Genomic DNA, 24,730 nt, shown 5'->3' with positions numbered 1-24,730 from the left:
GCGTTTTTGTTTTGGTCGCTGCAATTGGGGCTGTGGCATCGGTAAGCTAAACCTTACTCTGAGGCTATGCGCATATGATGCGGATTTGCTGCAGATCCGCACTGTGATGTACAGTACAACGTAAATCAATGGGATAAAAAAAATAGCTGTGCGGAATTGCTGTGTATTTCAAAGAAGTGCATGTCACTACTTTTGTGCAGATCTGCAGCGTTTCTGCACCCCTCCATGTTAAAAATCCGCAGTGGCAAAAACAGCTGAAAATCTGCGGCAAATCCGCAGCTGTGGATTCTGCCAGGAGATGCGGATTTTGTGCAGGAAATTTTGCACCACTTTTCCTACGTGTGCACATAGCCTGACTCCTCAGTTTCCCTGACTCCACAGCACTGGTCACTACTGAGCATGTACATAAAGTGCAGCACAGATTCATCTCAGCTAAAAACCAGAGATCCTTAGATTAGGTACAGAACAGACATGTATAGGACATTTCATAACTTTTCCAAATTCTTACAAAAAAAAAATGATGTACAGCACACCCTGTGTTGTACTGCTGTAATCAATTTGTTATATATTTTATACCAACTCCACAGCCCTGATTGCGCAGGTGACTATGATGATTCACTCACCATAATGAAGAAAATCCTGAAAACCTGATCTGTTGGTGGCTCTTGAGGACTAGAGTTAAGGATCACTGTTTTAATATATACCGTATATACTTGAGTATGGCCCCATAAGATGCTCCATACAAACACTTGCCCCATTTGCTGTTGCTGCGATATAAAAAAAATCACTTACCTCTCCGTCGCTCAGGCCCCCAGCACTTGCAGTATTCACCTTTCCTCGTTCCGGCACTTCTCCATCTTCAGCGTCTTCTGCACTTGTGTTCAGGCTGAGGGCGCGCACTAACCACGTCATCGCGCCCTCTGACCTGAGCGTCACTGCAGAAGATGCTGAAGACGGAGCGGTGCCCGGAACGGTGAGCAGGTGTGTGTGTGTGTGTGTGTGTGTGTGTGTGTGTATATATCTATATCTCTCTCATAGGCATTAATGTCCTATCCACAAGACAGGTAATCAATAGCAGATCTGTGGTTCAGTGCTCACAGGATGTAAACACTTTGGAGCTGCTTAGCATAGGTCCATTCGAAGTGTAGCTGCCTCTTCTAAGCACTACAGCACAGCTATCATGTGGCAGCTGCATTCAGTGTTCATATCCAGTCGACTTCAAGGCAAATAGCTGATGGTTGGGGTTGTCAGACCCCCTCCTTCCTCCACCAATCTATTGATTACCATATACACTGCTCAAAAAAAAATAAAGGAAACACTAAAATCTCACATCCTAGAGATCACTGAATGAAATATTCCAGTTGTAAATCTTTATTCATTACATAGTGGAATGTGTTGAGGACAATAAAACCTAAAAATGATCGACCTAAATCACAACTAATATCCCACAGAGGTCTGGTGTTGGAATGATGCGCAAAATCAAAGTGGAAAATCAAATTACAGGCTGATCCAACTTCAGTGGAAATGCCTCAAGACAAGGAAATTGTGCTCAGTAGTGTTTGGCCTCCATGTGCCTGTATGACCTCCCTACAACGCCTGGGCATGCTCCTGATGAGGTGGCGGATGGTCTCCTGAGGGATCTCCTCCCAGACCTGGACTAAAGCATCCGCCAACTCCTGCACAGTTTGTTGTGCAACGTGACATTGGTGGATTGTGCGAGACGTGATGTCTCAGATGTGTTCAATTGGATTCAGGTCTGTGGAACGGGCGGGCCAGTCCATAGCTTCAATGCCTTCATCTTGCAGGAACTGCTGACACACTCCACCAGCCACATGAGGTCTGGCATTCTCCTTCATTAGGAGGAACCCAGGGCCAACCGCACCAGCATATGGTCTCAGAAGGGGTCTGAGGATCTCATCTCGGTACCTAATGGCAGTCAGGCTACCTCTGGCGAGCACATGGAGGGCTGTGCGGCCCTCCAAAGAAATGCCACCCCACACCATTACTGACCCACTGCCAAACCGGTCATGCTGAAGGATGTTGCAGGCAGCAGATCGCTCTCCACGGCGTCTCCAGACTGTCAAGTCTGTCACATCTGCTCAGTGTGAACCTGCTTTCATCTGTGAAGAGCACAGGGTGCCAGTGGCGAATTTGCCAATCTTGGTGTTCTGTGACAAATGCTGAGTGTCATGCACGGTGTTAGGCTGTGAGCACAACCGCCATCTTTGTACGTCGGGCACTCAAACCATCCTCATGGAGTTGGTTTCTAACCGTTTGTGCAGACACATGCACATTTGTGGCCTGCTGGAGGTCATTTTGCAGGGCTCTGGCAGTGCTCCTCCTGTTCCTCCTTGCACAAAGGCTGGGGTAGCTGTCCTGCTGCTGGGTTGTTGCCCTCCTATGGCCTCCTCCACGTCTCCTGATGGCACCTCCAGCCTGTGGACACTATGCTGACAGACACAGTAAACCTTCTTGCCACAGCTCGCATTGATGTGCCATCCTGGGTGAGCTGCACTACCTGAGCCACTTGTGTGGGTTATAGAGTTTGTCTCATGCTACATAAAAAAGCACAACCAACATTCAAGTGACCAAAACATCAGCCAGAAAGCATTGGTACTGAGATATGGTCTGTGGTCCCCACCTGCAGAACCGCTCCTTTATTGTGTGTCTTGATAATTGCCAACAATTTCCATCTGTTTTCTATTCCATTTGTACAACAGCATGTGAAATTTATTGTCAAACAGTGTTGCTTCCTAAGTGGACAGTTTTATTTCACAGAAGTTTGATTTACTTGGAATTATATTGTTGTTCAAGGGTATGTGCACACGTTGTGGATTTTTTTCACGCAGATTCTGAAAAGTCCACAGGTAGAACACCCTGACATAACAGCGTTTCTGCGTTGTATTTTCTGCAGCCTGTGACCTGCAGATTTGGTTTACATGGTACTGTACAATGCATGGGAAAACTGCTGCAGATCTGCAGCGTGTGCACATACCCTTAGTGTTCCATTTAGGCTACGTTCACATTAGCGTTAAGCTAATGTGCGTCGGATTTGCGTCGGCGACGCAGCGGCGACGCATGCGTCATGCGCCCCCTATACTTAACATGGGGGACGCATGCGGTTTTTTTTGTTGCGTTGTGCCACACATGCGTCTTTTTTGCCGCAAGCGTCGGACCAAGAAAACGCAACAAGTTGCATTTTTCTTGCGTCCGATTTTCGGCAAAAACCGACGCATGCGTCGCAAAACGCAGCGTTTTTGCGTGCGTTTTGCCGCGTTTTTGCGTGCGTTGTGCGTTGCGTTGCCGACGCAGCGGCGCACAACGCTAGTGTGAACGTAGCCTTATCTATTTTTTTTGAGCAGTGTATATTCTTGCATATAAACAGGGAAGGGGGGGCGCGCTTAGTAACCCGATATTTACCCTGGTTACCATTGTAAAAGTAAAAAAAAAATAACAGTACATACTCACTTTCTGATGTCTGTCACGTCCCCCAGCGTCCACAGGGTTACGCGCTGCTGCTCAGAGCTTCCTGCACTGAATGTGCCAGCGCCGGCAGTAAAGCAGAGCACAGCGGTGACGTCACCGCTGTGCTCTGCTTTACGGCCGGCACTGACAGTGCAGGAAGCTCTGAGCAGCAGCGCGTAACCCTGTGGACGCTGGGGGACGTGACAGACATCAGAAAGTGAGTATGTACTGTTATTTTTTTTTTTACTTTTACAATGGTAACCAGGGTAAATATCGGGTTACTAAGCGCGGCCCTGCGCTTAGTAACCCGATATTTACCCTGGTTACAAGTGAACACATCGCTGGATCGGCGTCACACACGCCGATCCAGCGATGGACAGTGGGTGATCAGCGACGAAATAAAGTTCCTGACTTCTAGCTCCGACCAACGATATCACAGCAGGATCCAGATCGCTGCTGCGTGTCAAACACAACGAGATCGCTATCCAGGACGCTGCAACGTCACGGATCGTCGTCGTTCTCGCTGCAAAGTCGCTTAGTGTGAAGGTATCTTTAAGTATCTCATTACTTGAGGACGTTCACCGGCAGGTATTCTAAACGTTTTGACTAAAAACAGTGTTCACAAGGCGCCATTTATATAGTTGCACTAGGAACACTGCAAAAATTATATTCTCCCTATATTTTTTACACATTATCCAAAAAATAGAAGCTCTATCACTTAACACTTGCACACAAGAAAAAGTCAAACCACCAAAAAAGTAACTGGAGGGTGGAGAAAGTGACTTTTTTTTTTTTTTTCCCTCCCCCAGTCACAGTAAGTGACTTTAAACCTGCTATTGCTTGTACTACATTCAGCATTCTCAGTATTTGCTCTATATTGGTGGTCCCCAACTTTTTCTACCTTGGGAGCCACATTCAGTGCTGATTAAAGGGACACAAGCCACATCCAGAGGCCCCACCCACTGAGTGGTGACATCCAGCTACCGCTCTCCCTCCTGGTAAGAGCCAAATCTTCCCCATAGAAATCTGAAGCATTACACCTAGATCCAGAGCTTCCCGCCCTCCGACCTTCCTTGTTCTCCCATCAAGCACTCCTCCACGATTGCATGCAGCTTCAAGCACTTTCTCTGACAGTCAGTGTCATACTATACCAAGGCCATTATATGCTCATCCAGATATGCTCTTCTGTACAGGGCTACTCACAGGTCACCATCTGAAAACCTGCTCTTAGTGGTTTGCTATACCTGGTGCCCTTCATCTGGCTCCTGGTTGTCATGAGCTCCTTGCAATTGCATTGGGGATGGGTGTCTAAATTGAAGGAAGCCTGGGTAGGATCATCACACAAATGCTGCTGACAGCAGCTTTTAGAATAATAACTTCAGCAATCTGCTTTAGTGCTGATCTGTTACTAAAGGTAGATGCCAGCTACATGTGTGTAACACATCCTGATGGAGACCTTCAGTGGTCTCCTTGCTTGGTAACTTCATTTTATTTTTTCTTAGCCATAAAAGGTATCATAGGCCAAGATTGTTTCTGCTACTGAGCATTCAACATACCTGATAGATATTGCTGTTACTATTTTTATCACTGCACAATGGACTTACAAATTATTTACCATTAAAAAATGGTGCATTATATACCACTATTTATTTTTTTTGTACTTCAACTCCATTTTTCTAAATTATTTAGCTTGTAAGGTTGTGCTGGGTTTTATTTTTCTTTCTGCCCCCATGGTCCCATTTACAACTAACTACACTGGTGGACAGGGGTTTTACAAACCCCCTTTAATACTTTAAGTTATATATAAACAGCAGCAGTGTTAACCACTGAGCCACTGTGCTGCCCAGATGGTGTCTTCTTGACACTTCAGGAAACTGCCGCCAGTGGGTTTTTTTCTTTTTAAATTCGACTGAGCCTAGGCACCCAATATTAAAGGCCTCTTTCTAAGCATTTACTGTAGTGTAACTTAGATTGACTGCTACTGCACTATTCTATTGCATGCTGTAGAATAAGAACTGCCATGTCATATATAAGGGCACATTATCAGGGCACTCAAAGCCGTTTTGGCATTCAGACTACTTTTCTTATACAATCAATTAGATTTCAGAGTTTTGATCCTAAAGATTTTAAACTCCATCCTGTTCTTTTTCTGTTAAGGTTAATATTGAAGAAGGAAAATACAGAAGTCTTCATTTGACACGTTTATTGTATGAGAATTTTTTGAAGCTCAGAAATAAGTGAAGCTGAAATATGAAAAAAAAAAAAAAAGTATGCATGCTAATTGTAAGAACTGAAGCCCTACTTGTAGAATTTTAAGAAATATTTATGAAGTCAGGAAGATGAAAAGAAGTCAGAATTTGAAATGAAGAATGAAGAAAGAAATAAAAATGAAGTTTAAGATGAGAAGTAATCTGGCATCATAAAGCTCTACGCTAAGTAATTACTAGTCTGTTTCTGTGTCCCTGTATATATCAAATTATATGCATGCATTATTTGTTAAAGCAAGCATACAGGGTAAAACACATAGGCAAAAAATGGGGTTGTAATTAAATTTCACTCAAGATTCCAACTAAAGACTTCAACTTTGACGGAGGTAATTTATTTAACGCACTGGCAATTCATTTGTGCTTAATGTACTATTTGTGTTGTAGGAATCTCGATCTGCTTCTAGGAGTGGGAGTGCTCGACGCTCAGGCAAGTCTGCAAGCCACTCTCCCAATCGTTCTCCAGCCCGATCTCGATCAAAAGAGGGATCAAGACGTTCAAGATCCAAATCTAGATCAAGATCTGAATCAAGGTTTGTTTTCCTGGTTCTGTTTATATTGTATAGGTGATGGGTTTCTAAAAGGCTTTCCAGACTGCATAAAACTCGCAGAATAGAACTGTGTAATGTGTACACTTAGTATTCTCCCTCTGCTGTCATCTTGAGCAGTTGTCTCATGACCACAAGTATGCAAATAAATGGCTGCTCATGCCGACAGTGAAATCTTGACAAGCGTGCATATCGCACACTTGTCAAGATGCAGTAATTTTCTGTCAAAGTAATTGCAAAAATGTTATGTTCAGCTTTGAAAAGCCTTTAATGCAGATATTATTTTGGTATTAAATACTGTTGCTAAGTATTTTGTTTCCACACCCCCAGATCAAGATCAAGGAGAAGTTCTCGTCGTCACTATACAAGATCTCGCACTCGTTCTCGATCCCACAGAAGATCAAGAAGCCGTTCGTACAGCAGAGATTATAGACGACGACACAGCCATAGCCACTCTCCTATGTCAAATCGTCGACGTCATGTAGGCAATAGAGTAGGTTACTACTTTATAGTAATGCCGTCAAAAATTGACCTTTTTAGACCATAAAAATTGTAATCTTGTTGTGACTTTTTTACCCTATAGGCAAACCCTGATCCAAACTGTTGCTTAGGTGTATTTGGCTTAAGTCTTTATACCACAGAGCGTGACCTAAGAGAGGTGTTTTCGAAATATGGTCCAATAGCTGATGTTTCCATTGTGTATGATCAACAGTCAAGACGATCTAGAGGATTCTCATTTGTATACTTTGAAAATGTGGATGATGCGAAGGAGGTGAGAATATGATGTAATGTTTAAATTGTTCTCAAGATTATTAGCCTTTTAAGAATATTTCTGTCATGCCATGAATAGATAAAATTACCACTGCTGCTGAACCAATGCTTGACCTTGTATATGCTGTGTATTCATGTCATGTGGTTTTGTTTCAGGCAAAAGAACGTGCCAATGGCATGGAACTGGATGGAAGAAGGATAAGAGTTGATTTCTCAATAACAAAAAGACCTCATACTCCTACACCAGGGATCTATATGGGAAGGCCGACCTAGTAAGTATGAAAGATGAGATATGTTGTGTTCCAGGTGGAAGCTTGTGTGTACTCGGTGTAGGAATTGAGAGCAGTTGTTTTTCAGATAGCAGTAAGGGTATGTGTCCACCTTCAGGATGGACGGAGCGGCAAACCCGCTCCGCCCCTTCTGTGACGCGATGATGCCGGATGTGTTCATTGCACACATCCGACATCATCGCACCCCACACATAAAGCCCTGTGATATACCTTGCGGCGCCGCAGCGTCGCCGCAAGGTATACGGACATGCTGCAATATAAAAAGACGCGCAGCATGTCCGGAATCGCAGGGCCGCCGGGTGCGTGTTACCACGCATAGTGGAGACTGGATTTGATAAAAATCCCCTCCACTATGCTGTAACATCTGGACGCTGCGTGTTTGACGCTGCGGCTCTGCACAGCGTCAAACACGCAGCGTTTCCTGCATGTGGACACATACCCTTAGAGGTTTTCCTCTACCCTTACTTGGTTACTCTCTCCCCCAAAGAGATCTCAGTATAATGCTAGTAAAGAACCTCCATATATACCTTTTTGTACCCGTTTTGTGTTCTGGCTTCTCTCCCTGTACCCTGACACCAGCTGTGTTCATAGCAATCACTTCCTGATTAGTATCCTCTGCTCCTTTCTGACTACAGGTCATATCTCTTGTGCTGGGCTACAAGACACCAGCAGAAACCCTCCCTGCTACTTGGCTTAAACCCCTGCCCAGCGTCCCCATCCCAGTATGACCTTTGGCATGAGCATGATCTCCTGACACTGCTGCAGGCAAGGATCCTTTAGTGCGGCCACACACATTGGATTTACTGACCAATGGTCCTCTCAGCCGATTCTCCCATACACACCCGCTCTGCCAAGCACTCCTATATTCTGACAAATCCAATGACTTATCTCAGGTTGAACAATACAATTGTCGGCCTGAAATGTGCAATTAACATCTTTCCCAACTATCAGTCTGCCGGTGACCCTAACACCCCCCACCCTACCCCCATATACACACTGGTCAATCAAGCAAACCTGTACTTTAGTCTGTGTTCAGAGTCTCTTATTGCAAATAGAAAAAATGTACAGCACCAGCCCTGGCAATAAAGCCCATCTCCAACTTGCTCTTTACTGGCTAAATGTGTTTCACTGTTGTAAGATGTATGTTGGGAGAGAGGCTAGTTTCACACTAGCGTTCGGCAGGGCTGTGGACTTCCTCTGTGAAGCCCCACCCACTGCCACGCCTCTTCATTCGGCTCCACCTACGGCTGCATGCATCCGGTGTCCCCTATATTTAACATTGGGTACGCAGGCCATGCGGATGCCTCCGCATGTGTAGTCTTGACGCTGCGCTGACATGCATCAAACGCAAGATGTTAGGATTTTGTGGCGGTCGGCGCAGCTTCAAAATGATGCCTGCGGAGGCATCCGCATGGCCTGCGTACCCATGGTTAAAGATGGGGGACGCATGCAGCTGTAGGCGGAGCTGAATGAAGAGGTGTGGCAGTGGGCGGGGCTTAATGGAGGAAGTCCGCAGCCTGCCGAACGCTAGTGTGAAACTAGCCATAGACATGTGAGAAACATGCACAGAAGCAGTAAGCTCTGAAGAGTGGTGCCCACTGACAAGGCAAGAAAGTCACATGACTGTCGTGTCAGACTCCAGAGCCAGGAAATAAACCAGTAAGAGAAGTGACAGCACTCCATGTCAGGCAGGATGCATGTCCAAAAGCTCCAAGGAACCCACTCGGAAACCATCTGTCAGGAAAAGCCCAACCAAGTCATGGAAGAAGTGTGGGCGGCCGCATATGTTACCGGAGAAGCGGTCACATGACTGCAACACTAATGTCGTGCCGTCATCATGCATTATACCATGCAAATGCACCACTGACGTCTGACCGGCCGTCACATGATTGCCAATCAAGCGGCAAGAGCTGTGCACTTATGAGGCCAGCCAATCCTGGCTCAGGTCTCCTCTCTATATAGCAAAGAAAGCACAGCTCGTGCAGGTAACTGAGCACAAACCAAAGAGAGAAAATAAAACTGACAAACACAGCAATTCCAAGCTATATACAGCTATAATTCAATATGGTCTTCCTCCATTTCCACATGCTGCGAAAAACTTCTCTGGACAGGAAGGCTTTAAAAAAACAAAAAACAAAACGTGTAGTATCACAAACAGGCTGTCAGAGATTAAACACAGCTGTGTAAATTGGGCTCTATATTCAAGCCCTCTCACTGAAGGCTCTCCAGACATTATATCCGCCCCTGCTCTTTCCCCCCCCCCCCCCCCCCCCCCCCCCCCCCCTTCTCCTCCATATTGAGTTTTTCACCCCTTCCTCATAGGAAAACTATCAACTCTAAACCTTAATTGATACACCTACTGTCTGTTGTCAAAGTGCTATGGCACGAGTAAATCAATGAGGCCGGCCCTGATGGTGCCTTTATGCTTTGAGTTACAAGCCTATAAATAATAATCTTTGTATAGCGCCAACTTATCCCGCAGTGTTTTACAATTCCATTGTTGTCTCTCCTACATGAAATAACCCACAAGGACAGATTATATACACAGCAAAGCTAGAAGAGCATGTATATCTTTCTCTGATCAGGTGCTGCTTCCCAGTATGGGGATGATGGTTACCTTTGACCATATTACTACAGCATGCACAGCCTAAACATGGAAAATGTCCAAGACTGGGAGTGCCGAGTGTTTGTGTTGACACTTTCAGAGTGCCAAAGTCAGATATGTATGTGAACCACACTATATATCTCCACCTCCCACACTGTACTTCATTGTATGTACTTGATAAAGACGTATAACGGGTAGTATCTTTTTTTTGTTTTTTTTAACAATGAACAAACGTGTTTGTGTTTTTTTTTGTTTTTTTTTTGTTTTCTTTTATTGAAACACCCTGGATTAGATGCTGTCAACTTTTATCCTCCATAGTCATGAAGTCAGGAGATTCCCTCCTGGTCATATGACACCTGGATGAGGATCTCGGCTGTTTACACAGAGCCTGTCTGTGGCAGTTCACATAAAGGAATATAAAGCTGTAGCTAAACAGATGAGCAGAACCTTTCATTTGCTCTATACTCTAAAACCAACCTTGTGTTGTAAAGCTGGGGCTTGGGGCGGTACCCAAGATGCCACTATTGGAACTCTCCCCTTAAGGCTACTTTCACACTAGCGTTAACTGCATTCCTTCACAATGCGTCGTTTTGCAAAAAACGTTTTTTCACCATTGATTAACATGAAGCGACGCATTGTGACGGATTGCCACACGTCGCACCCGTCGTGCGACGGATGCATCGTGCAGTGGCGGACCGTCGGGAGCAAAAAACGCTACATGTAACGTTTTTTGCTCACGACGGTCCGCTTTTTCCGACCGCGCATGCGCGGCCGGAACTCCGCCCCCACCTCCCCGCACTTCCCCGCACCTCACAATGGGGCAGCGGATGCGCTGGAAAAATGCATCCGCTGCCCCCGTTGTGCGGCGGAGACAACGCTAGCGTTGGGAACGTCGGCCCGACGCACAGCGATGGACCGAGCCCGACGCTAGTGTGAAAGTAGCCTAAGGCATTTGGTAGTCGATAAGCGTCTTTCATCAGGCATAGAGTACATCCAGAAATCGGCCCACTGGCTGAGCCATTAGTGTATGCTCCAGGTTTGTCCTATTTCATTGTACCAGGACAGGAACGCTCAAAATGGCGACAAAACTTTCATTGCGAAACGGAAAAGCATACTGGCAAAATGTTGATAATGTTCTGTTTTAGTTTTAGAAAGTAGCCAATGCCCTTATTATAAAGTTTACAGAACTAATTAAATCTTTCATATTAATCTTCTCTTCTCACCCTATGGCATATACATAGGCTTTGCCAAATTGTAAAAGCTAAGAATATTTTTTCACATCTAATGTTGACGTAATGTGCTGTTGGATTGAGATTGTTCACTTTCCCTCTCTGTTCGCTTTAATTTCAAAAGTAGTGGAAGTTCACGCCGAAGAGACTACTACGAGCGAGGTTATGAACGTGGAGGATATGACGATCGCGAATACTATAGCCGTTCATCTTACAGGTAAAGTGAGAATTGTACCATTTTTAGTTTGGCTTGTATAAACTGCTCCCTTTCCACAGAAAAAAAAAACTTGTGAGCTAAAGCATTGGTGTTAACAGTGGGAGCCTCCTGCTTCCATTGGCTTAGATGCCGGTATCTGCATTTACCATGGCACTTAATGACTGGCATCTGATCTACAGTCAGTTAGTAGTACGTTAAGGGGTGGGAGTAGGCTAAGTCGTAGCGGAGGTATATGGAACAAGCTCGGCAGGTGCTAAGCTTGCTCCAAATGATGCTGGTAACACTGTAAGGCCGGGATCACACATAACGAGATACGGCCGAGTCTCGCAGGTTAAAACCAAGCTCTGGCACCGGCACTCCAGAGCAGAGCGTGCAGCTCCATGTATTGCTATGCGGCCGCACGCTCCGTTCTGGAGTGCCAGAGCTTGGTTTTAACCTGCGAGACTCGGCCGTATCTCGCTGTGCGTGATCCCGGCCTAAATCTCGCTATCTACACGCCCCTGACAAAATGACAGTTTTTTGTCTTGTAAAGAACTCTAGCCTAGAAAAATCACTTCAGAACTCTTTTCACCTTTAGGCCATGTTCACACTTTTTGGGTTTTACCGCGGATCCGCAGCGTTTCTGCAGCTGTGGGTCCGCAGCAGTTTCCATTGCGTTTACATGGAAACCGCAATCCGTTGTGCACATGCTGCAGGAAAAACCGCGCAGAAACTCAGCGGTTTACATTCCGCAGCATGTCACTTCTTTGTGCAGAATCGCTGCAATTCTGCACACATAGGAATGCATTGATCCGCTTACTTCCCGCATGGGGCTGTGCCCACGATGCGGGAAGTAAGCGGATAATGTGCAGATGGTACCCGGGGTGGAGGAGAGGAGACTCTCCTCCAGGACCTGAGAACCATTTGTGTGTAAAAAAAAAAAAAAAAAAAGAATTAAAATAAAAAATAATGATATACTCACTCACCTCTCAGTTCTGCACGCTGCCGTCCGGTCTTAGGGTTGCTGTGCGAGCAGGACCTGCGGTGACGTCGCGGTCACATGACCGTGACGTGTCACGAAGGTCCTTCTCGCACAGCATCTTTGGAACCAGACCGCCGTGTGCAGCGCAGAGGAGATCGGGACGTCAGAGGGTGAGTATAACCATTTTTTATTTTTAACATTACTATTGATGCTGCATATTGCTGCATATGCAGCATCAATAGTATAGGAACAAACCGCGATAAATCTGCAGGGATAACCGCAGCGGTTTTGCCCTGCAGATTTATCAAATCCGCTGCGGGAGAACCCGCAGAGGACCCCGCAAAGTGTGCACATAGCCTTAGTGTCCCTATATCTGTACAAGTCCATAAAGAAACAAACTAATTTTCACCTAAAAAATTTCAATCACACTAAAATGTGCTTGCATAAGTGTTATCACCCTCTTATAATTGGATGTGAGTATTGTAGGACAGTGTTAAAACCTACCACTAGAGGTTCTGTTTCTGTCGCCTGGTTAGCTAGCTCTAATGTGTGCATTCGCTGGTCAGTCAGCTGGGGAAGCGGAGCAGAGCAGGTTGTTGGAGCTGGAGAGCGAGAAGCCAGCATCTGAGAGGAGACTGCACAGGTCGTGTACCAAATTGCAAGTATCACTGGTTGCTATGGACAGTGGCCATTTTGTGACCTCACTAGTCTAGCTCAAATGTGTTTCGGAGTCACCAGTGAATGAGTCTGAAGTAGGACCTGAATTGCCATCTGGGTGAAGCACCTTATTGTTTTGCTTTCTGTTGGAAAAGGACTTTTTTTTTGTTTTTGTTTTTTTTATTTGTTACATATGTGCTGGGAAAAGGCAGTTTTCTGTTAACCCTTTAATAATATGCCTTTTCACTGGCCTAAGCTGTAAGAAAATAACAACTTCCCTGCCCCCACAGGTGAAAATGCAGCCCACTATCACCTGTACACTATAGCTGCCATCCTGCTGCATCAGCAGTGATCCATGTTGGCACTGACCCTTAAATGCGGATGACCATGGCATGTTGAAGGTTTATAGTGTGGGGGCTTCCTCTTAAACCACAGCGGCTCCCTGAGATCATGGTTGTATGGTTCTGATTGCCATGACATTTCACAACCAAGTAATGGCCTTAGTCTTCCAGCTATAGTGGCCTGTACAGAACTATAATTTTTCATTCCACTGTGCGTTACTGAAGGGTTAACAAAGTACCGTAAAACATTTTTTAATACATTGAGGGGTGCTGTTTATAAAATGGTAGCAATTTTATGTTTTTTTCCAATAGGTTTCCCAAAGTCTCTTCAGAACTGAATAGGTCACTAAAAAAAAGTTTTACTAGTTTCCTTGAAAAAAGGAAAGTGCTACTAAACTTTTAAACCTTCTGATCTTCCTAACACTATAAAATAAAAGCTTTTGACATATTGTGGTGACGTACATCAAACATATGGGAAATGTTTAATATCATTTTGGGTGTGGTATAAATATTCAAAGCTAATTGCTTAAATTTGTTAATTTCTGGTGTTCTACATTTATTAAAGAAAAATATGAGCCTAATTTTACCACTATCATAAAGTGTTTTTCTTGACACACTATAATCTCAAAATATCGGCAATATGTTAAAACATATAGAATGATTGCCACGAAGTGACACTAGTCAGATTTTGAAAAAAAATATTGCCTGGTCATTTAAGGGTTACAGAGCTTTGCAAGTTTATGGAGGACAATAAACCACCCACTGCTTTGACATACCCTGCGGTATGTATGAAATGGCCCTGAGAAAAGCTGCAGCATTAACGAGGTTTTCCCCCATTCAGTTTCTGGTTTCGATGTAAATATCTATCTTTACACCCAAGTCACATTTGTAATCCCACCCTGTGAACATGAAAATAAACTACTGACGCTGGCGGAGACCTGTGCCTGGCACAACGGGCAAATGGGTAGCAACCACCTGCCTGTTAGTGCTTAATAACTTTTCTCTTCTTTTTTTTTTTTTTTTTCTTTTTCCCCTTTACCCCCGAGGGTTGTTTTTCACGGTAATGACCTGGCCAATTTTTACAATTCTGACCACTGTTCTGTTATGAGGTTATAACTCCGGAATGCTTCAACGGATCTTGGCAATTCTGAGATTGTTTTCTCGTGACATATTGTACTAAACGTTAATGGTAAAATTTCTTCTATATTACTTGTTCCAATCCTGGTGTCCTTCCCTTCGTAGACTCTAAAGCTGTAGGTGTACCCTGAGGTACTCTCACACAGCTTGTACAGTTTGATTCCGTACCTGGCCCTCTTGCTGGACAGGTACTGACGGAATCTGAGCCGCCCCCTAAAATGAACCAAGGACTCATCCATGCAGATGTCCCTTTTGGGCACGTACATTTCACCAAACATTTTGTTGAAGTGTTCGATGACAGGCCTAACTTTGAACAGACTGTCAAAGTTGGGGTCATCTCGTGCGGCCACTGTGCATTATCGGAATAATGCAGTAACGTATGGATGGCCTCAAAACGCGTCCGGACCATGACCATTCGGAACACTGGAGTGTTGTATAAAATATCAACACTACAATATTGCCGAATTTCTGACTTCTCCAGGAGCCCCATATGAAGGACCAGGCCCCAAAACTGCATCATTTCAACTGCGTCTACAGGAGACCAGTTAGAATATGATGAACCGGTATTTTGCTCCAAAAATTGACAAGCATACAAATTAGTTTGCTCCACCATGAGGTTAACAAAATCCTCAGAGAAAAAGACTTTGAAAGTCTCTTTCTGTGAGGCCGGTGGTGTCAAACTTGATTCCTGATGCTGCCACAAAGTCAGGAATCAGTGGCTCATAATTTTCGGGGAGCGAGGTCCATACGGGGTCCAAAGAGGGGAGCACTGGTTCATCTTCAGGAGTGGGCACTGCTTCATCTTCATCTATGGTGGGCGCTGCTTCTGTCCTGCGACGTCTGCGTGGCGGTTCCGCAGGACCTGAGGAGGAAGATGAAGAGGAGGAAGAATCTGAAGAGTAAAGGAATGTGGGATCGTCTCCCTCGCTATCGGTGTCGGAGGCAATGAAAGAATATGCCTCCTCCAATGAATAGCGCTGTTGGGACAGGCGGGACATTTTTTCGTGTGAATATGGTGCGTGGGTGTACTTTATTTATAACTCTGTGTGTATGTAGGGGGATAGTGATTGGTGCAGATTTGTCTGAAAAAGCTGAAAGGAAAAAAAGCAAATGGGGAGAAAAAAATGCCTGTGAAAAGAAGTCTAAAACCGCAGGCCCTAGCTCTAAGTGAACCGCGTCACTTATCAAAGTTCGGCGGCTGCTGAATGTGCGAACGGGCATGTGAAAAAAAGGAAAACGGCAGGCACGAGAGCTATAAGTGAACCGTGTCACTTATCAAAGTTCGGTGGCTGCTGGGTGTGTGAACGGGGATGGTAAAAAAAAAAAAAAAAGGGCACTGGCTAGACGCAGGCGGCTGGGTGAGCACATGGGGATGGGAAAGAAAAGGGAAGGCACGGGTTAGATGCGGTGGCTGGGTGCATGCATGGGGGTGTGAAAAAAGAGCGAGCACGAGTGTTTATCGGTGAACTGCATCACCCAATCAACGCTCGGCGGCTGCTAAATTTGGGCACGGAATCGGCGCAAAGTGGGGGTGGAGGGGGAAAGGGATGGGGGGGATTAAGAGTTTGGGCCGGGATCGGTGATCAACACTTACGGTTGTAGTCTCTCTTCTTTCTTCTGTCTTTAGCAAGAATTGTCACAGGCTACTGTGGCACCACCGTTTCCAGCACAGGAGGTGATCTGTCAGCGTGACCACTCTGCAGGAATCCTCAACTAGTGAGGATTACTGCAGAGCAGGCAGGTCAGGGACAGGTGAGACAGGTCACAGAGCGGTCACACCGCTGCTGTGACCTGTCATTGGGATCGAATGATTACATCGATCCCACCAATCAGAGGTGGCCTTGGTGACACCAGTGTTGCTAGGCACCAGCCTATGATCGGAGCTCATATCTCTGATCCTAGGCCGGTCACCAGCATGGCACAGCGCGGTCACACTGCTGCTGTGCCGTGATTGGCGCGATTGACTATCACATCGATCGCGCCAATCAGTAGCTGCGTTCGTCTAATGACCGAAAGGGGGGTTAATTTCTCCTCAAGCTATAGCAGCTATGTCTGTTACAGGCAGGGGTGGTGACCATACACCCCCGGCACAGTGTCAGGTTGGCACCGTTATACTGATTACAATGATACTTTGGATGATTAAATTCATCTTGTGGTTGTATAATCTTTTCAGTTAATGAGATTCTCATTCTCTGGGGGGTGGGGGTGGGGGGGGTCGTCTTTGTGGTGCTTTAATTAGATATTAACCAGTATGGCTTCTCGCAGGTCACTGATCCCTCACTGACCTGCCCCCTATTTTGCATAATGAATATATTAAGGGGGATGAAGAACAAATCACCTGCAGCAGGTGGTGCCACCAGCGCTGCAGTATGATGGCATGTTTAATATGCATTGCATTTTATTTGATGCTATAAATTAATTAGTGTCTCAAAATGGCAGCACCTGATGAATTTATGAAGTCGTTTTTTTCCATGCATTCATATTTATGTATCTAATATTCTGTATTATAGGGGAGGCGGAGGTGGTGGTGGTGGTGGTGGAGGAGGAGGTGGTGGAGGATGGCGTGGAGGCCAGGACCGGGATCAGTTTTCTAGGTAATTTGCCTGATTAGCGTGTTATGCTATATTGAGGCTAAAAAGAAAAGTGGTTCTTAAATGGCTCTAATTATATGCCCTGTTTTTAACGTTGTAATTTTAATTTGACAGAAGGCGGTCTCCTTCACCATATTATAGCAGAGGCGGATACAGGTCTCGCTCCAGGTCTCGGTCTTATTCTCCACGTAAGTTGTACTGTTTTTCATTCCACTACACAATCTGTCTGAAGGTCACACATTGGTGTTCTATTGAGCAACAGAACTGTATTGGCCCCATTTTTAATTTTAAATCACTGAAATGCTTTACAAAAATCTAAAAAAAGCATTCAGACCACTGGCATTTCCAAAGAAGTGGTTCAGAAATGCTTAGACTAGACGTTACATCAGCAGCTGGACAAAACTACCGTATTTTTCCGACTATAAGACACACTTTTTTTCCTCCAAATTTGGGAGGAAAGTGTGGGTGCGTCTTATAGTACGGATATAGCATGAGGGGAGGGGGGCAGCAGCGAGTGGGATCGCAATGATATCCCACTTCAGGATGTCCCCGCTGCCAGAATCAGCTGCTGGGGAAACCACATGGCCCCGCTGATTAAGTGCAGTGAATATTCATTAGCGGCTCCCCGCCCACCGATCAGCTGAGTGGGGAGCAGCAGATGAATACTGCACTTAAGCAGCTACACAGTTTCCCCAGCACTGATTCTGGGGAGAATCTGTGTGTCCGGGGGAGGAGGCAGCAGCAGGGGCCAGGAGATCGCTGCATATCTGCCTGTGCTGGACGCTGAGCTGTCTGTGATGCACAAGGAGGACCTGTGTGATGTCAGAAGTGGGCGGGCTGGAGCATCACATGGCAGCTCAGAGCCCTCCCTCTTCTGACATCATCATATGTCCTTCAGACTCCCACCTAGAATCTGCAGCTTCCTTTTAAGTCCTGCGTGTGCGCTGTGGAAAGGCAACAAGAGAGAGGGCTCTGTGTGCAGCCATGGGATGCTCCAGCTTTTACCTCACCACAGGCTGGCTCCCACAATTAAAAGGTTAGTCTTTACAAAACACAATAAAGCACTCTGCCACTCCTTTGGTGAACTAGAACTCCCAGCATGTCATAGGATCTGCAGGACATGCTGGGAGTTATAGTTCTCCCATGGGATTTTAAAGCAGCACGCCAGTGTTATTTTGCAGTGCTGGAGTGGTGCTTTCACTATAAGCCCTGTGCCCCCATTCTTATACTCACCCTCCAGTGTCTTCATATAGTACTTTACAGACACCACACTGGTCCCGCAGCTTCCAACATAATAACGTACTATTATATATAATAACACCACATATAATAGTATGTTATTTATGTTATTAAATATTTTACCACATTTTTTTTGCTTCAAATATTTTTCCCTATTTTCCACCTCTAAAACCTGGGTGCGCCTTATAGTCTGGTGCGTCCTATAGTCAGAAAAATACGGTAACTATACTTTTCTTGCACCTTTTTTCTTAAATGTCGTTCTATAGTTCAGCCAAATTAAATGCAGCTTTGCTGAGGCTGTTTGTGACATGTCCATGTGCTGTCAGTTTTCCCTTTCCTCTCGGTCCATTGACACATCCATTAAAAACCCCCCCAAAAAAAATAAAATCTGCCTGGTCTAAGACTCCGAGCATGTCCTATTAAAGTGTAAGGATCTGCGTAAAAGAGATGAAACATGTTACTGTGTACTTGTGTCCCATATGATTACTAATTGTTGCAAAGGCAATGGATAAAACAATTTGTGGGGGGAGATTCTGGTTTTAAAGGGAACCTGTCACCCCCAAAATCGATGGTGAGGTAAGCTCACAGTCATCAGGGGCTTATCTACAGCATTCTGTAATGCTGTAGATAAGCTGCCGATGTCCTCTGAAAGAGGAGAAAGACATTAGATTATACTCGCCCAGGGGCGATCCCACTCCGATGGGCTTCTCAGGTCCGGTACAGCGCCTCCCATCTTCATTCCATGACGTCCTCTTCTGGTCTTCACGCCGCGGCTACGGCGCAGGCGTACTTTGTCTGCCCTGTTGAGGGCAGAGCAAAGTACTGCAGTGCGCAGGCGCCGGAAAGGTCAGAGAGGCCCGCCGCCTGTGCACTACAGTACTTTGCTCTGCCCTCAACAGGGCAGACAAAGTACGCCTGCGCTGGAGCCGCGGTGTGAAGACCAGAAGAGGACGTCATGGAATGAAGATAGGAGTCGCTGTACCGGACCTGAGACACCCATCGGAGCGGGACCGCCCCTGGGTGAGTATATTATAACCTCTTTCTCTCCTCTTTCAGGTAACATCGGGGGCTTATCTACAGCATTACAGAATGCTGTAGATTAGCCCCCTGATGACGGTGGGCTTACCTCATCATCGATTTTGGGGGTGACGGGTTCCCTTTTAAATAACTCAAAATTAAAAAAATAACTCAAAATGAAGAAAATAATCTGTTTCTCAGATGGTAACATTGCACAAGGGTTTGTGAATATAGCCTTATAGTGAGTACCTATACTTTTCTCATCAGATGTAAACATTAAAAAGAGCTTTAATGTTCAGCTGTTTTTATGTGTACCAGTCACTGCTGTGAGAATTTTACAACTTCTGTTCAGCTCCTATTAATACTAATGACCTATCCTAAGGATAAATTGTCAATTAAAGCTGCAGGGACAATGTGAACCGAAGGCCTCATTAACATGTCGGTGTTCAAATGTATGTGAAAAAAAAATTATACTGGTGTCGTCCATCTGTTTTTACCATCCGTAGGTAATCTGTTTTCCATGGATGGATAAATAAGAAAGAAATGGTGGTTAAAAAAAGGAATGGATACAACATGGTTGTGTCCATATATATTTAGTCAGAGACAACATTTTTCTAATTTTGGTTATAGACATTACCACAATGAATTTTAAACAAAACAATTCAGATGCAGTTGAAGTTCAGACTTTCAGCTTTCATTTGAGGGTATCCACATTAAAATTGGATGAAGGGTTTAGGAGTTTCAGCTCCTTAACATGAGCCGCCCTGTTTTTAAAGGGACCAAAAGTAATTGGACAGATTAAATTTTAAATAAAATATTCATTTCTAGTACTTGGTTGAAAACCCTTTGTTGGCAATGACTGCCTGAAGTCTTGAACTCATGGACATCACCAGATGCTGTTTTTCCTCCTTCTTGATGCTCTGCCAGGCCTTCACTGCGGTGGTTTTCAGTTGCTGTTTGTTTGTGGGCCTTTCTGTCTGAAGTTTAGTCTTTAACAAGTGAAATGCATGCTCAATTGGCTTGAGATCAGGTGACTGACTTGGCCATTCAAGAATATTCCACTTCTTTGCTTTAATAAACTCCTGGGTTGCTTTGGCTTCATGTTTTGGGTCATTGTCCATCTGTAGTATGAAACGACAACCAATCAGTTTGGCTGCATTTGGCTGGATCTGAGCACGCAGTATGTCTCTGAATACCTCAGAATTCATTCGGCTGCTTCTGTCCTGTGTCACATCATCAATAAACACTAGTGACCCAGTGCCACTGGCAGCCATGCATGCCCAAGCCATCACACTGCCTCCGCCGTGTTTTACAGATTTTGTGGTATGCTTTGGATCATGAGCTGTACCACGCCTTCGCCATACTTTTCTCTTTCCATCATTCTGGTAGAGGTTGATCTTGGTTTCATCTGTCCAAAGAATGTTCTTCCAGAACTGTGCTGGCTTTTTTAGATGTTTTTTAGCAAAGTCCAGTATAGCCTTTTTATTCTTGATGCTTATGAGTGGCTTGCACCGTGCAGTGAACCCTCTGTATTTACTTTCATGCAGTCTTCTCTTTATGGTAGATTTGGATATTGATACACCTACCTCCTGGAGAGTGTTGTTCACTTGGTTGGCTGTTGTGAAGGGGTTTCTCTTCACCATGGAGATTATTCTGCGATCATCCACCACTGTTGTCTTCCATGGGCGTCCAGGTCTTTTTGCCTTGATGAGTTCACCAGTGCTTCCCTTTTCTCAGGATGTACCAAACTGTAGATTTTGCCACTCCTAATATTGTAGCAATTTCTCGGATGGGTTTTTTCTGTTTTTGCAGCTTAAGCATGGCTTGTTTCACCTGCATGGAGAGCTCCTTTGACCACATGTTTACTTCACAGCAAAACCTTCCAAATGCAAGCACCACACCTCAAATCAACTCCAGGCCTTTTATCTGCTTAATTGAGAATGACATACCGAAGGGATTGCCCTCACCTGTCCATGAAATAGCCTTGGAGTCAATTGTCCAATTACTTTTGGTCCCTTTAAAAACAGGGTGGCACATGTTAAGGAGCTGAAACTCCTAAACCCTTCATCCAATTTTAATGTGGATACACTCAAATGAAAGCTGAAAGTCTGAACTTCAACTGCATCTGAATTGTTTTGTTTAAAATTCATTGTGGTAATGTCTATAACCAAAATTAGAAAAAGTTGTGTCTGTCCAAATATATATGCACGTAACTTTACATGCAAGTCGAACGTCTGAATGAGGCCTTGCTGTACAGCAATGTAACTGGCCTTTCCTGCTTTGGAGCTGCTTTCCGTTATTTAGCTTTTATTTTTATAAGCTATAGACCGCTCAATAACTTGTGATGCATTTGTGTCAGTTCGCATCACTTAACAGGTGATAGGGATGTTTGTTGTTTTTTTTTTCTTTTAATTTTGAACAAAAACCATTTTACTGCAGCTGTTCTGCTATTTTATTTTAATTGAGAAAACCTCAGTTCCTCCACATTCTTTCATATCTATTGTCATAGCAGAGGTAATCTACAGGTTGTGGAATCCTGCATCATTTATCTCTACTTGCATAAGACAGCTGAGGCTTCTGATTTGTTATACACAGCGTTGTCACTGCATGGTAGCCCGGCAGGTACCACCAGTGCAGTTGCAGGGGACTAAAGTGGAGGAGTTTGGTTGTATCAAAAATTACAATTTGGTTAGTTAAGCTTGAATACATGTTAATGAGATCTCACCAGATTCCACCATAGCTCATTAGCAATTTTTTAGCCTGATTAGGCAACACTTGCATATCCCGTCAAGACTGGGACTCATTGTATAGCTCAATCTTCTGCATAGAGAAATAACGCTGCCTTAATTGCGCTCCGTTTTTGACAGTTGTGAAACATTGTGGCAGAATCTACAAATCACTCAACCATGGGCTCGGGCCCTTGAGCTCTGCTAGATCAGAAGCAATGACAAACTACCACCAGTGAACTGATTGTTGTGACAGCTAATAGGTAACAGAGTCCATGTCAAAGTGGAGGCCGGAGTCCAAGGTTTACTGTGCTTTTTATTGGTTTACTGCTGTCAAACTTAAACTTCATTCATTGTTCAGATTTTAAGTAATTAGAACAAATTTGCTGCTGCCCCTGAGATTCCTCAATCTCCTGCTTTTTCAGTTGGTCACAAAACACAATACAATCCGTTTGGTTTATCTGTATGTGTTTTTATATAACTTTTATTAATTTCGGTCACTTAAGATAATGTTCAGTAGGTTTGTTTTGATTTTTTTGCTAAAATACTGTTTTGTTTTTTTCTCCCCTCCTAGGCCGCTATTAGAGTGGGAACTACTTGACTGAATCAAATCGACGTGTTCAAACATGAAGATATACATCCTACACTTAACATGTGTTTGACAATTTAGTAAAGGACATTTTGTTGTAGAGATTGTGAACTGGCAGATGTGCATGTGTTTTGATTGTGCTTTTGTTTTGTTTTGTTTTTTTCTCTATTGTAACAAATAGATTAATTGTAACTTTTTTTTTTTTTCTTTTTTTTTCATTCCATAAAATGTAAAATATATTTTTAAAATGTCCTCTTCAGCCATTGTAAAAAAAAAAAAAAAAAAAAAAAAACTGCCTCCACCTCCCTGTGATTTTGTTAAAAAATACCTTCCACCCCCTCCAAAAAAGTGCCCCTATAAAATGCAGTCTTTATTTTATTTTTATTTTTTTTTTCTAATTAGATTTAAAGGAGGCAGGCCTATGTTGAGCAGTAAAAACCCAACAAATTAGAGGATATCTGGGACTTAAAAAAACAAAAAAAAGCATATAGTTGCTAACAAAGGCAACTACCTGTCTGCACCTGGTGCTGGTCATTGACTGCTCCTTCCAGAGATTCAGCTTCTCCCTGCCAACAGAGCAGCAGTTTCTCTTACCCTGTACAGGGGCAGGACTACTGGTATCATGCTTGACAGCCAACTTGCCCAGTTAAACAGGGGAGAGCCAGCTGTCAATCAGCAAGACACCAGTAGTCCCGCCCTGTAAACAGGAAGACAAACTGCCCCTCTGACATGACATCAGCAGAAGTGGATGGCTGCTCTGTGCTGGAGAACAGCGCAAGTCACATAAAGGATGACTTTAGCATTTCTCAGTCTTAAATTGACAATCAACATGATAATTTGGCCATAGTCAGAGGGATACTTGTTAGTGAAAGAGGTAGTCCCAACCCCAACATCCTATCCAAAATTGTAGTAAGTAAAATTAGCACATGCCTCCAATTAGAAATGTAGTGTAGGGTGTTTTTTTTTGTTTTTTGTTTTTTTTGTTATGGCTCTTCCTTCATGTGCAGGACCTTGGATATCCATGGTCACAACTAGCAAGTAGCGAAGTCACTTTAATCAGTGGATGTAACCATGGATACCTAAGGTCCTGCAAAGGTCTGCACATGAGGACAGACATAACGAATCAGAAAAACTACACTACGTTTCTAACTAGAGGTATTTGGTAATAATTATTATTATTACACCTACTACATATTAGGATAGGATCTTTTGAGGTGGGATTGCCCCATTCAAGTTTATGACTAGAACAGTTTGGGCTGACCTAAGGACTGTGTAAAAGCACTGTTCCCGATTACACTGGTTTCTGGCACGAAAGCTTTGATGAAAGTTTGATAAAGTCACTCGATAAGATGCATGTGCCTCCTGGTGAATGTGTGCAAGGCACTTGATTCATTCTTGCGTCAATACTGGCATAGAAAGCATTGGTCTTGAAAAATCAGGCCCTAAGTCTACCTTTTTTGCAATATGACAATACTCCCCTTGCTGCAATGGCTTCGTGAATGCATTTTTCCTTTCGGCCATTTTCTTTATGCCTCACCTGTGACTTCTACGGGGGTTATAGCTTTTTGAGTCTAAGGTTCTCTGCTTCACAATGTTGTGCATGTGTGAAAGCTTTATATTCTGTTCCAGAAAATTAACTGCAAGGCTATAAAAGAACCACGGGTTGTCTAGGTGTGCCAGGCAGTTTATCGTTTTAGGACTCTGCACAACTCTAAACAAATGCACAATGCATATGTTGCTTTTCTTGTGTAATGCTAATTTTTAAATAAATGTTTTCTGAATAGTGTTCATTTTTAATTAAGGTTTGTCAGATTTATTAAGTTATGAAACTTCTTAACCCCTTCCCGACCTCCGCCATACTATTACTGCGGAGGTCGGGTCCCCTGCTTTGATGTGGGCTCCGGCGCTGAGCCCACCTCAAAGCCGGGACATGTCAGCTGTTTTGAACAGCTGACATGTGCCCACAATAGCGGCGGAAGAAATCACGATTCACCCGCTGCTATTAACCAGTTAAATGCCGCTGTCAAACGCTGACAGCGGCATTTAACCGGCGCTTCCGGCTGCGCGGCCGGAAACTATCGCA

The 24,730-nt window shown here is 44.3% G+C and overlaps 1 protein-coding gene across 4 annotated transcripts in view; it reads left to right on the top strand.

The window, feature by feature from the left end:
* TRA2B (transformer 2 beta homolog) overlaps positions 1 to 24,444 on the top strand; it is a 31,088-nt gene extending 6,644 nt beyond the window's left edge. For 2 of the 4 annotated variants that reach the window (XM_077275411.1, XM_077275412.1), the window contains exons 2-10: positions 5,623 to 5,901; positions 6,117 to 6,262; positions 6,608 to 6,770; positions 6,861 to 7,049; positions 7,205 to 7,320; positions 11,297 to 11,389; positions 16,996 to 17,079; positions 17,191 to 17,264; positions 22,633 to 24,444. In XM_077275411.1, the coding sequence (XP_077131526.1) occupies positions 6,738 to 6,770; positions 6,861 to 7,049; positions 7,205 to 7,320; positions 11,297 to 11,389; positions 16,996 to 17,079; positions 17,191 to 17,264; positions 22,633 to 22,643 (600 nt within the window). In that variant the 5' untranslated portion in view covers positions 5,623 to 5,901; positions 6,117 to 6,262; positions 6,608 to 6,737 and the 3' untranslated portion in view covers positions 22,644 to 24,444. The remainder of the gene's footprint in view (positions 1 to 5,622; positions 5,902 to 6,116; positions 6,263 to 6,607; positions 6,771 to 6,860; positions 7,050 to 7,204; positions 7,321 to 11,296; positions 11,390 to 16,995; positions 17,080 to 17,190; positions 17,265 to 22,632) is intronic. The other 2 variants (XM_077275408.1, XM_077275410.1) reach the window with 2 other exon arrangements.
* The last annotated feature ends 286 nt before the right edge of the window (positions 24,445 to 24,730 follow it).

Source organism: Ranitomeya variabilis, chromosome 7 (assembly GCF_051348905.1).
Source record: "Ranitomeya variabilis isolate aRanVar5 chromosome 7, aRanVar5.hap1, whole genome shotgun sequence".
In the NCBI taxonomy this organism is placed as follows: Eukaryota; Metazoa; Chordata; class Amphibia; order Anura; family Dendrobatidae; genus Ranitomeya; species Ranitomeya variabilis.
The sequence above is the reverse complement of the archived record's forward strand: the minus strand, read 5'-3'. Positions and strand labels throughout refer to the sequence as shown.